The sequence below is a fragment of the Myxine glutinosa genome, chromosome 1 (genome assembly GCF_964187855.1).
Source record: "Myxine glutinosa chromosome 1, kmMyxGlut1.1, whole genome shotgun sequence".
Classification (NCBI taxonomy): Eukaryota; Metazoa; Chordata; class Myxini; order Myxiniformes; family Myxinidae; genus Myxine; species Myxine glutinosa.
The window spans coordinates 276,640,134-276,654,504 of NC_136261.1; the positions used below are offsets into that span (position 1 = coordinate 276,640,134).

At 43.9% G+C, this 14,371-nt stretch overlaps 1 protein-coding gene across 1 annotated transcript in view; it reads right to left on the reverse strand.

Annotated features, from left to right (window-relative positions):
• Window positions 1–291: 291 nt before the first annotated feature.
• ZFYVE1 (zinc finger FYVE-type containing 1) overlaps window positions 292–14,371 on the reverse strand; it is a 44,996-nt gene continuing 30,916 nt past the window's right edge. The window contains exons 9-12 of the mRNA XM_068132128.2: window positions 11,555–11,725; window positions 6,828–7,008; window positions 6,573–6,737; window positions 292–3,457 (exon numbers count right to left, since the gene is read on the reverse strand). Of these exons, the coding sequence (XP_067988229.2) occupies window positions 3,222–3,457; window positions 6,573–6,737; window positions 6,828–7,008; window positions 11,555–11,725 (753 nt within the window). The 3' untranslated portion in view covers window positions 292–3,221. The remainder of the gene's footprint in view (window positions 3,458–6,572; window positions 6,738–6,827; window positions 7,009–11,554; window positions 11,726–14,371) is intronic.

Sequence of the window (14,371 nt, forward strand, 5' to 3'; positions counted from 1 at the left end):
CAAGTTATCACTGACCCCCGAAACAAATGACAAATTCCTGCCTGAAGCGCATCTTAAGTGTTCTGCTCTTTTTGGACACAGCTCACACTAATACTTGCTGTCTCAGTGTGGCTGTTACCTGGGCAGTAGCTCATCCATGATCAAATTAAACTAAAAGGGGTTGGAAATTCATGAAAATAAACCTTGATACTTTATTGAAGCTAACGGAGCAATTCGCTGCTGTCAGCGATACACGAGGTGTTAGTGCACCTGCTAAAAAAAGAAGTTTTTCATCGTCAGCACACGAACATCTTAATTGGAAGTTTTTATTTTCTACAAAGATACAATTTAATAATGCTGGAGTATTTCATAATGCAGCAATAACTGCGACATAATTTTGTTACAAATATTTTGCATTTAAAAGGCAAAACAAACGAAGAACGTCATTCCAATGAACTCAAGACCACGGCAAGGTGACAGATTTACACCTGCGTCACTTACCGTTGATCCGCCATAAAATCTTTCCCAAAACACAAGTCTTTATACGTATTGAACATTTCCGACAGGTGACACGTTGGGAAAGTACAGCTTTCGGTATTCATCTATACATACACATCCATATTTATCATGTCGACAATCACAATAAGAACCTCAACCAAAACAAGTCGTTATCAATTTCATTTATACTGATGCAGGAATGACAATTACACTTGCACACATGTTTATTGGATTTGATTGCGGCTCACAATCCATCACTCGTGCTCACAAGGCCGTGACGTAGCCAGATGCATAAAAAAAACCCAGCCGTCTAGTCGACCTTTAAAATGTATGGGCATACTATACGATTGCACCTTTAACCATAGGTATTAATCTAGCACTGAAACGCTACAACCAGTCATACATTTTGTCAAGGATGGGAAAGAGTCGTATTTAAAGCGTTGCGTTGTTACTGTGTCATTGAATTACACACGAACAATAAATTAGTCCCGAGGGTTACATAAGCTGTTGCAGCCGCCACAATCGACAACCTTTACAACCAACTGGCCGGTCGCCTGTATCTTCAGATCAAGTGCGACGACGTTGGCTTTGCGATACAACCATTGTATACCGAGTGTCCGCTTCCATCATGAAGGGTGCATCGTCTGTAGAGCGTGTGCCTGGCATGTTTACGTCATGAAGTGGTTTGTTTTGATTTAAAACACACATGTATAAATACATTTTAGGAACGGCGGCCTGGACATGGTGATACATTTACAATGTTAGGGAAATAATCGGACACAAAAATTTATTGACGCAAGCATGAGCTTTCATCATATGCAATTGGAGTCCAAGTATTAATTCAGGATTGTGGTTTAAATAAGGGAATACAAATTATATTGTTGCGATGATCTCAAAACCTCAATAATCTATATAACATGTATGAATGAGAGTTGGTTGGCAGTGTCGGGAGGGAAGGTGAAGGGGGGGTGGTTGGTACAAAGACTATTATATAAACAGGTATCTCCCTTGTTGTTTTTATTCGGTCCTGGTGTTGGCTTAGCGGTTAGGGTGCCGGCTTGGGATCCTCGGATCCTGGGTTTGAATCCCGGTCGATCGCCGAATTAACGCCAGTGGGGTTGACTCAGCCTGTCATCCTTCCGAGGTCGGCAAATTGAGTACCAGCTTGCTGGGATGAATGATCCCAGTGTGTACCCCGGGTTAGAATAGGTACACCGTATCCCTGCGCATCATAAGAGGCGACCAAGGGTTGGCGTCAGGAATGGCATCTGGCCATAAAAACATTGCCTCAAACAGGGAACCATGATTGGCATGGGGCCCGCAAGGCTAACCCCCGCTCTAGCGGGGAAAATGGCCTTAAAACGATCATTCATTCATTTTCATTCTCCCTTTTTATTGTGGCTGATCATTCTTAAGGTAGAGTTTGAAGATAATGTGATTGGATAAAACAAGAATCACCAAAGAAGGGACGATTCATGTTGTCAATTAGCTGCAGGTGGTCACCAATGGAAGATGAATGTGCAACAGTTGGCAAGACCTCGAACAACAAGACCTAATATTAACAATGATCCAATTTGCACCTTTGCCCAAACCCAACAAGCATCTTAAGAGCAAAACGAAAAAGAAAAAAAAAGCTAAATACATTTTTTTTTATTGACTATCCCTCAATCTTTACAACATTAAATGTTACAATCGGCAAACAAAAAGGGCTCAATTTAAAATAGGAAATAAGTTATTTCCAATTTGCTTACAATTATTTAATAATTGGAACTACTTGTCTGAATAAACAAAATAATCCTCATTTTCACAAACAAAAAACTGGTTTGCAATGAAACACGGACATAAGCAGCAAATATAGCACGTCATCGTGGCACCATTTTAATTTACATTTTGTATACGATGCATTGCATGGTACTGGGAAGTAGTGTCATGGTATAAACGCACAGACTCCCATCCCTCAACCACCTTTCGCTCACTGTATAAAGCATCTCAGAAATGCGACATCACCACATTACGTAAATGTCACTCGCCAGTCTGCCCTCTCAAACCCTTACCTGCAAGATTTCAAATCAGATGCCTACCCCACCTCATGGTCTCTCCCATTTCAATTACTGAGATGAACTACACCTGCTGAGACCCTGTTCTCATCCTTCTCCAATTCCTTTCCTTGTGCATCCTTTTGTTGTCATCCCACCATTTCCTCTTTGCCACAATTTCGCGGCTGTTTCTTTGCCTTCTGTCCTTCCCTTCTTCCACAAATCTCGATACCTGCATATTTATTTATTTTTGAAAGAAAATGCCATTCAAATCAAAGCTCGTCGAAAACGGGTTGAACAATGTGATGAATATTTCAACCTCTAAATTGCTCAGTGTATTTTCCGGGGCCACATATTCATGGAAAGGGGACCAATTTATTTCACCGATGCTAAAACTACTCGAATACCATGTGGCAGATGCATTCAATAAGTGTGGACCAGATCTTAGTTATTCATGTGCAAAAGGTCCAGCATCTCTTGATATACAGACAATCCCAGTCATCGTGAGACTTACAAAAGGGAGGGGGAGCAGAGGGAGTCAACAAAATGGCTGAATATTTTCTGGTACCCCAGAGTACCACATAATGTATCAAATATTTACAAGAAGCCTTCAAACTGGGCAGCCCAAGGTTAGAATTCTGCAAAGCAAAATTTTAGCATGATACCAGATAGAGAAAGCACGATATGCAGGTCAGAGGTGACAGCAGGTTAAAGGTCACACTTGCGCTTGTTGCAGTCCAGACAAACACGGACAGGGTGATCCCAGCCACGAGTGGGTACAGGGCGGCGGGCGGCTGAACAGGCATCGCAGAAGCCTTGACCACAGGCCCGGCAATGATGTTTTGACATCTTTGTGGGGCCGAATTCCTTCTTGCATCTGGTGCACTGCATGATATCCTGATCAGGGATCCAGTACGAAGGACGTGCTACGTCCTTAACAAGGCCTGCATTGATACACAGTCCATCAGAGCATTAACTTGTGCTTTGAGCTTGCTGCATACAAAGAATGTCAAATATCCAAAATAATTTAAGGCTTCTTACAAAATGCTAAATGTAATCATGAGCTACAGTATCACAATTTGCCATTTTGCATATATAATTCTAGCACCTCTCAACTGTAATGGAACCGCTATGCCACACCAACCCAACCCAACCCTGCGAGGGTCCTGATACCAGCCATAGCATTGTAGCAAAGACCTATGACTGTGGGTCCGACCCAATCTGTAAACTGGCAGGGATTGCAATCTGTCCTCTCACACAAGGTTGGTCTGAAACCTGTACAGCACTTGATATCGATTCCACTGGGGAATACCTTCACAAAAGCCTATTTTCTCTCATGCAACTGTTTATTCCATCCCACCCACGACAATCCTGTCCATCATCTAGGCCCTAGTACACCTAATCCTGTGGAAAGGTGGTTGCGGTCAAACGGCTTGCTTTCTCAACATGTGAAGCTAATCCAACTGAGGGCAACTCTTATTCATTCCATTAGGCTCACGATAAGTGGTGCCAGAAATCACCATCTTGCAAATCTCGAAGCTGAACTCTCCAACCAGCCCGCTTTCCTTAAAGTCATGGTTGTGCCGTGTCAAATCTGTCTCTGGTGTCCTACATCCCTCCACTGACCTCAAACTGCACTCCGGCTGACTGCCCGAGATAGAATGCCAATAACTCTATTTGCCTCCAAATGTCGTGTACCCAACCCAACCCAACCCAACCCGCTCTGTTTCCATCTCACCCCCTCGTGCCCACTGTCCATTGGACTTCGTATTCTTCGCACCAGAGAAGGTAGAGAGTTCTGTCTAGCAGGAACCTGCTTCGGCGACGGGCCCAGATGGCATCATTGTCAATGTTCTCAAATCCTGCTCTGCCATTCTTCCTCTATTTGCCTTAATCCCAAAAACAACCTAAAATTGGGTTGTATGCCCTAAATCTCAATCAAGAGGTCAGGACCATCTCCTTAGATCAGTCTTGCATTATTCTCTGCCTGTGGCATACATGGTCACCTGGATTTCTGACTTGTGCAGTCATGGTGCTATTAATGGAACCTTCACCTCTCAGTGGAGACTGGAACTCCCCAAGGCAGTGTCTGAGCCAATCTTCTTCCTCACTGACGCAAACAAACTCTCCGATACTCCGAAAACCCCACTCTTCCTTTTTGCGGACTTCACATTCTGTCGTACATTATCCATCCCACTGATAGGCAGAATGCAGCTGCGTCACTCTCTGCTGATCTGGATTTCATGAGATGCTGCTCTGATAAATGGGGAACATCCTTAAATCCAGGAAATTTTCACTGTCTCACCGTCACTCTGGACGGATTGTAAAACTAACCCAACTATTTCCACGTAGAATGAAGAAATAGTCTTGTTGGTGAACAGGTAAAACAATGGATGAAATCAACACAACATTGACCGAGGCATGCTAACAGTGGGAAGCAAAGAGAATCTGGTGTTGAAGGTGTTAATGCTTTGTTGGAGCAAAATAGAGATAAGTGATAGGGGGTGGGTCTTTTTTAAGCGGTGAAGCCGCTTCAATATTTGGCTATGTCCATCAATCTGTACATTCGTCTAACAAAAATTAAGAAGAAGAACCTTTCTAACCCATCGTGTTTAATTCTAAAGATCTCTAAAGTGTAATTCTAATGGGGTCTAGAAGGTTCTAAAGCATAATTCTAAAGGGTAATTCTAAAGTGTAATTCTGAGCGTTCTAAAGGGTTTCATTTGTTTCTAGGGCTTTGCCTTAATATAAAATAATTTGTCCGTCCGTCCATCTCCTATGGCAACTTCTCTGGCCAACCTGCTGGCATATCCGGCTGAAATTTGGCAGCAGGTTCTGCTCCTGACTGTTAACGGGGATTGCAAAGCTCATTCTGGTCATGTGACTAAGTATATCAAAATGGTGCTCAGTAAATTCCTTCAAAAATCCTCTTCTCCAGACCCACCAGTCAGAATGCTACCACATTTGGGTTACATCAGGCCAGGGCCCAGATAAGCTTCAGGTCCAGTGGTCCTATTTTTACAGGGATGGTCCAGAGTTTCGGGGGTTTACTAGTCAAGGTGATTCGGAGAAAAGTTAAAATATTACAGGAAAAAACAAGTGACAGATTTGATAAACTAAAGCGATTTTAAAAAGTGATACAAATAATAAAATAAAACGAACATACACAAAAAAAAGTCAATGAAATAAAAAGTATAGTAAACCTTAAAAATTCAGCTTAAAAAGGTTGCTACTTTTAGAGGTTCCGTCTTGAACTTCTCGGCTTCACCATTAGCCATGATCTCTCCTGGGCCAATCACTTTGCAAAACTGGCCTCCAAAGCCATCTTCAGACTGGGCATCCTCCGTCTGTCTTTCCTTGTAAAATCACATCGGTCTCTCCTGGATTCTGTGGAATTTAAAGCTCTCAACATTATTGGAATCTCCACCCATTGAGGCTAAATGCACATGTTCTTCCAGTAACCCACTTCTGGTTAAACTTTCAAAATCCAGTCACTCCTCAACTCCTTTGTTTCTTGCTTCATCTGTCCATGGAACTGCCTTCCAGTGGCTGTTCTCACCGATTCTTCCCTCCTGGGCTTCAAAGCAGGCTGATCCTTGATCTTTATTACCCCCATTAATCCATCCTAACCCATCCCTCTTCCTGTCCATCTTCCTTTCCTCTATTTATTCCATTGCTGATTGTTTCCAATTGTCACCCCCTGCCACCCCACTGTCAGTTCAACCTTGGGGCTAGAATGCTTGGTCATAGCATAAACGTAGGGGATGCCTGACTATCATCAGAGCAGATTCACAGCAGAAAAGGATCTGACTGCCATCCAGTGAGTGAGTTTGTACTAAGTAACCTGTTTGCAATTGCCCCTGTGCTGCACCAGAAATTGATGCAGGGCTCCTGATCAACAGGGGGTTCCTGACACACATCCACCCTGTGTAGGTACCCATTACCAGTTAATGACCAGGTTGTAGCTGGGAGGATAAACATTATTTTACTTGTAGGATATATAAATGATGCGACTAATAATATTATTTGAGGAGTTGCAACGTTACATGCTGTTATTACCTAGAGGGTAGTCAATAGCTGTAGCGACGACACCCAAGGTGCTCTGCACGGCCTCCCCAACCTTCCGTGCCATCACAGCGGAGCTCTCGTCCTCTTCACCAGGGTCGCTAACCTTTGGGCCTGGTTCGACGGCAGACAGCCGCACCGCTCCGGAAGTTACCGGTGCTGTTTGCCCGGAAAGAATAGTTTCACTCTGCGAGATTCAAAATACATTTGTTAAGTTACTGTTGGGGGAAAAACACTCCCAGGACTTACCTTGTCCAGCTGAGCGATCGTGAAAGCAGTTCTGACACACACGCACTGGTGCCGTTCCCCAGCCTCTCTCTGGAACAGGTCGTGTGCGCGAGGAGCAAGGACTGCAGAAACCCTCCCCACAAGCACGGCAGTGGTGCTTTGTCTCTTTTTCTTGAAATGGACGCTTGCATTTATGGCACTCCTGTTTGTATCAGCATGTTGAGAATATTGCGGGAAGTGGTAGGAGAACAATCAAAGGCAGAGAACTGGTGTAAAAATGGCATCAATGGTAATCATGGCTGCATAATCATTTATTTTGGGAAACGCACACTTTTTACATGTTGTGAACAAAGAATTGTTATTGTGTTTCTCTATTATCCAATGTCATATTGCTGTTTTCCACAGCTATTTTTTTAAAAAGTTGTCACATTGTATTTAAAAGACCTTTCACGTTTGGCTAAGACCCTCGGTGTCAGACATGAGCATCAAGTATAGCATCCAAGGCTAACTCCACACATGGCTTACTGACATCCTCTACTCTCATAGCAATCATGATGTGGCACTCAACGGAATCCTTTAATCTCCTCTCCCTGTCAAGGCTGGAGCACCCCAAGGGAGTGTTCTGGGCCCAGTCCTATTCCAAATCTTCATCAATGATCTCTCTGACTCTGGAAAATCGTCTATCTCTTCACTGACGACTCCACCCTCTGCTGTGACATCCATCATGATTCAGATAGACAGGCTGTAGCCTGTTCCTTCTCTTTAGACCTCAATAAAATTACAAGCTGGTCAAACACTTGGAATACGTCTTTCAATCAATGTGCCACATTCCTCCACTGGCAGGCACAGGGGATGTGTGTGATGATGATGTTTTCCCCAGAAGACTGACAAGATAAGCCCACTCAAGCAGAAGTTCCATACCTTCTGTGACGCCTAGAAAGAACGGTAGTGTGTCCCGGTACCAGTTCAACTCCCTTGCCCAGTGGAAGGGAGAGAACCTTGATAGCTTCTTAACGGACTAGTGCTGTTTAGCAAAAAACTGCGACTATGGCAAACTGGAGAAGTCATTCATCACAGACAGAATTAATTGGGTGTGGTGTGACAGCCGACATGGCTTCAAGCAGACAAGCTCACATTGGAGAACTGCATTGAACTTTGCAAGATAAGAGAATTCAGTGCCGAGCAAATGAAAGCCATCACCCCGGCCACGTCTTCCGACATCCATGAGGTCCAGCGGGCATGACCACCTCCGAGTGCTGGTAGATCCAGAGGCCCCCACCCTGGGGACAACCTACACACATCATTCGGTGATTGCTGACTACGCCAAAACCACCGGCAGACAAACAGTCATCAATGCGAGAAATGTACCTATGAAGACCCACCCAGCAGATGCCCCGCAGAGTTTGAAAAATGTCGGGCATGTGGCAAGACAGGACACATCATGAGGTCGGGCCGTTGTACCGCAGCAAGAAATGTGCAAGAGGTTGATGTACAGCACCATTCACCACTACATCACATTAGTGCGGTCAGCCTCGCCGATCATCGCAGTGATGAGCAAGCAAGGTTGAATTTTGAGGAGCTCTTCATGGATGCCCTCACCAACGGCAGGGTCATTGACCTATATTGTACACAGATAGGATTCATTGGTGATATCCCCTTGAACCTTAACTTGGACTCAGGTCCCAAGTGGACATTATACTGGAATACATAATTGAGAAGACTGCTTTGGTTGTGGATAAGAGTAATGTGATGTTGAAATCGTACTCAGTGCATCAAATGAGACCTATTGGACAAACATGGGCTCATGTTACATTTGGTAAGGAAAGACACACTTGACCTTTAAATTGTGCAAGGTGAGTGAAACCGATTCTAGGTAAGCAAACTTGTGAGCGTTTTGTGAGAGAAGATTGTCAAAGGGATGTATGTGTCTGGCAAGTTACCCATTCAATACCCAATACTACCCCTAACCTCCCAACTAACTCCTCCCTCCAAAGCCATCCACCCCATGCGCCAGGTAAAACGTACATGAATAACAAACTCCACGCACGGGTCAGGGTGTCAGAACTGAAACTGAATTTGAAGAAATCAGTCATGCCAACTGATAAAATGGAATACATTGGGCATGTCATTTCGAGCAAGGGCTTATCGTCAAGTGCTGAACATGTCAGCTCAGTGCCTACCATGCCATACCCCCCTAGCAAGACCGAGATATAAACATTCTTAGGCATGGTCACATATTTGGTAAAGTTCATCCCAAATCTGTCCGAGATAACCGCCCGCCTCAGACAATTGACAGAAAATAATATAGCTTTGTACTTTGATAATAAACACGCAAAAGTGATAGACAAGATGAAGCGTCAACTTTACGATATCAACTCCCCCGTCACCCTTGCTGGACGCATCAAACAATGGATTTGTTGGTAGGTGGGTGCCATCGATGCATGAAATCCCATATACATGAACTAGATGTTTATATTTCCATGATGCTGATGTTTCATATCCAGAGAAACAACATTCATGGAGTGGCAGCTTTGCTAATTCTGCAAAAATGCAATGAGAATTCCAATTACTAGGGCATGCCCGTACTATATATAAGCTAGGACGTGCCCGTACGTGGGTGCCCGTTCCTTGCCAAAAAAAAAAAAAATTTGTGTAGGGGTGTGTGTGTGTAAACATCCTAGGGCGTGCCCGTACGTGGGTGCAAAAAAACATGCGTGCAAACAACAACAACAAAAAAAAACTTTGAAACCACGTGGCAGTAACGACCACAGAACCCCCCCCCCCCCCCCTCTATTTACATGAATGGTTTGGTCCATTCGCAACGACCACAGAACCCCCCCCTCTATTTACATGCAATGGTTTGGTCCATTCGCAACGCCAAAGCGAACGGCGAACGGCTAAATCGCCATAGCTCGGTAAGTACTTGTCCGATTAATTTCAAACCTTTAAAAGGCACATCCTCGGGTCCCCAGCAATATACCTGGCAAGTTAAAAGTATATCGGACCCGTGGTTGTCGAGAAACAGCGGTCACAGACAAACAGACGTACAAACGTACAGACAGAGATTACTGGAATTATAGATAGACTAGGGCATGCCCGTACTATATCTATATCTAAAATTATATCCCCCCCCCTCTATTTACATGAAATGGTTTGGTCCAAAGCGAACGGCTTGCGAGTGGTGACAATCCCCCCCCTCTATTTACATGCAATGGTTTGGTCCAAAGCGAACGGCTTCCGGAGTTTGGTAAAGAAATCGCCATCGCGTGCACAAACGCGCAGGAAAGCGAATGAAACGCAAATTCGTTTTTATTAGTTGTAAAACATAGTTTAACGCCAACATAGTTTGCAAACGTGAAATAAATGAATACGCTCTCAAATGTGCCATCCGAGGCAGAGTGTGCCCGCCACGTTCGGCACACGTGATAGCTCGCTGCTCTCTGATTGGTTGAAGCGTTTTTTGGACATATCTCGGTAAGTAATTGTCCGATTAATATGAAACCTTGAAAAGGCACATCCTCGGGTCCCCAGCAATATACCTGGCAAGTTTCAAGTATATCGGACCCGTGGTTGTCGAGAAACAGCGGTCACAGACAAACACACAGACAGACACACACACAGAGATTACTGGAATTATAGATAGATGAGACTGATATACATGACCAATTAAATGACCTATTGGTGAATGAGACCAATTAAAGTAAATTAGCTATTTTCATGACCTATATCTCAGCCGCTCATAATGTCAGCATCATGAAACTTCATCTATTGGAACTAAGTAATCGGCACTCTGTCATGAATGAGTTTCATTGTGGTAAGAGTTGAAATTACGGAACAGCAAATTCGCAAAAATGGGCATGTCAAAAACATGCTTTTTTGACCCCAAAAGGCCCTGATCAAAGTGGTCTAAAAAAAATACTGCAGGATTGTCGAAGTAACAACAAGTCATTAAAGATTCAGCAACTATTCAGCTACAGTATATCCAAAATTTGAGTAGTTCCTCGATCATGGTCATCACAAAAATCGATTTCTAGCTGCCTTTTGCCCTGTGGGCCCATGGCCTATAGGGATGAGAGCCAGATTGCTGCTCTGAAGACGCCGTGCCCAGACCCGCTGTCGGGACCCAAGGGAATCCCCAATGAATCACCAGCTGGATGCAGGCCGGGCCGCCGCCAATCTCACCGCTGACACTTCCACCCTCGCCGGACAGTAGAAAGCCAAGTCTGTAGCAACGGGACTCGGTACAGGCGCCTTGCCCTTCCCGGAAAGTTTGGTCAATGCTGCTGCCTCGTTAGACCCCTGTATCCTCCACTGACCTTCTTGGCATTTACAATAGAGCAGATCCGATTCGTCATCCACTTTTTTTTTTTCCCAGATGATGCCTCCCTAAAGTGCCGAACTGCACACTAATGTCGTGCATTCGAAAACCGCAGCACATACAATGCGATGCAATATGGTGGCCTCCCTCTCTGAGGCGCTCTTTCCGAGCTTCAAATGGGATGTCCCGTGCATGCTCTCCCACATGCGGCAGAACACGAAGGGGGTAGTTCCGAGCCTTAACACATAAAACCACACGCTGGTGTACCAGACCTGAACGGCCTCCACTTCTCTGCTATGACATCCTGCAACTCAGTCACTTTTAAAAGGTTGTGACAGCACGTCCCACCATGACGTTTCCCAGTTTCAACTCTCAATTTACAGTGCATTAACCAAACCCAGCTTGCACGGAGAGAGGGGTTTTTTCTTACCATGACAAGATGATTTGCTTTCCAGTATGATGGAGCAATCTGGTCTGTAAGCCAGTCGGTCATGATACGTGTGGGCCCAGAACTAAGGTCCGACACAGATTGTGCCACAAGGTTCACACCATCCAACAACCGCTGAGCAGCATTGTGGTTCTCCCGGATAAGTCCATTTACCTGCAAACAGTACACCAAATCGCCTTGGTCTATACCACACCAGAACAATTAACTTCTGACCAAGCACAATGTTAGCAAATCCAGCCATCTGCAGTGGAGGCCCACTAAGACGACGACGATCTGCAGACCATTCAGATTAACAAATATTCGATTTAACATGGCTAAGTTAGTGCAAGTGTTGTTCAACTTATCAAGAAGCATTCATCTTTACGGGAAGCTCCATGTACAGTGTAAATTTTGATACTGTCCTGCCCTCCCCCGACCCCAATTGCCATCGGCCAAATATGCTGCTCCCCTCCCCTCCCATTACACTAATGTCCTCCCAAACGTCCTTCTCTTTTCTCTCTACAATCTGTTCTTTCATCTATCATCTCTTCTTCCATTTTTCTCAATTTAACCATGCATCACCCCTCCATGTACATTTATAAATACATGCTCCCCTTCTATATCATTTGCTGAGACTTAAAATAATTGCAATGAAGAATATACCACAGTTACATGCTGCCCAATATAAAGGACTGAACAATGTGACAATTTTGAGGTACTGATACCTATTCTAGCAGGTGCCATTCTTTCCCACTTGCATTTTTAAATGGAATCAGAGATAACATTTACATGCGAAAAACAATCAATGAAAGCATTATTCCTGACGAGAAATAAGAAACCAAAGTGAAAACAACTCTTTTTCTTGTTAAATAAACAAAATGTAGAGCACAAAACAAATGTTTGTCTTGAGAAAGCTTTGCATAGTCAAAATGATAAATATTAACTCATTGGGAAAAAAAAAAACTTGCATACTACATTACGACAAGTGCTGCGTTATCAGGTAGACATACACTATCTGACATTAAAAAAACGAACATGTAGAATTGATAATGTAATTGTTGAAGGGTTGTACAAGCGTTCATTCCAAGTGCCTTTTTGGCACGAGGGATGTGCAGAACACATGATTGCACGTTAACTCATGCAACCTTGGGTTTCAGAGGTGACACGAGGCATTCTGAGCAAATTTGAAAGTCTTTCTAAGACACCAGTGCATTGATCATCTAAAAACACACTGATTACATTAAATAACTAGAAAGAGCAATCAAAGATTGCAGACCTTTGCCAGGACTTGTTTGTGTAGTTTTATAGTACGTATTTTATAGACAGTTGCATTCTAATTGTACCATACATACTTTACAGACGTACTCACATACTAATGGCATTTACATAGTTTATAGAGGTACTCGGTTGAAAAAAAGGATAACATGTAAAAATTGTGGTCTACGTGTAAAAATTATGTGAGGACCAACAAACGGACGGACCCAAATGCAATACCCTCCTCTGGCGAGGGTAACAATCCATTCCCATGTCCGTCAGAAAATGAGGAATCAAATCATTGGACACCTTGAAGCAGGTCTTCCATTAGCCATGTTGGAAGACTCTAATATGAGGAGAGAAACTGTTTATGACCTTAGAAAATGTTATCAAGCCACTGGATGAACAAAAGATATGCTAAGATGTGGACGTCCTAGGATAACGACTCCCACTAAACCAATACATTTGTACGACCCATCTACGCAATCTGTTTCAAACTGACCAGAGTACTGTAAACACACTCCCTGGACTTCGCAAGGCAAATGTCAACACCATCTTGAGGTGTCTCCATGATGCAGGGACCATGCTCATCGTCCTGTTCAGAGGCCTAGACTTGCATCGTGACATAGCAAAGCATGCTTGTATTGGTCAAATCAGGACATTCAATGAATAAGGAGGCAATGGGCAAGTGTTATGTTCAATGACAAATAAAGGTTTCTCCTTTGAAAGGCATGATGGCCATGCATGGGTCTGCAGAAGATGCAATAAGCGATATGCCACAGTCTCTGTCCAGAAAGCTGTAAGTTTTGGATGTTGATGCGTCATGATGTCGAATGGTATTGCATTGCTGAGACCTTTGCACCAACTTCAGTCATATTCATGGCAATCTAATGGCAGATCCATACATTGAAGAGATCTAACAGCAACATGTGTTGCTTACCCTTTACCAACTTGGTCCAGGAATCATCTTTATGCATGATAATGCTCAGATCATTCCACAAAGCCCGCATCCCAAGGGTCTGTCCACTCTCAGGAAAGCCAGAAGCCAACACCTGTCCAACCTCAAGGTTGAACTTTCAAATTTGTCTCTTTCCTCTAAAATCTGGTGGCACCTCGCCACGTCTGCAGCTGGATATACTCCCCCTCCATTTCTTCCCTCACTTCAAATGTCACCACAGCACACTCCACTCATGAGAAGGCTGAATGGCTCAATTCTGTGTTTGCATCCAAATATTGTGCCCCCAAGCCCTCACTCTCTGTACCCCCGCTCCTACCTAGCCGTACTCAACTGCTCCTGGAGAATGTGTCTTTTGTACCTGAGAAGGTGAAGTCTCTGGCAACTCTCAACCCTGATTCTGCAACTGGACTGGATGGCATCAGCTCACGTGTCCTGAAACCTGCTCTGCTGCTTTTGCACATCCTCTCTGCTCTTTTCACCCTATCATTTGCACGAGATCATCTTCCATCTGCTTGGAAATCAGCAAACATCACTGCATTTCTTAAAAGGTGCAAATACCACTTCCCTTAACTACAGACCTATTAGCTTACTGCCTTACTTCTAATCAT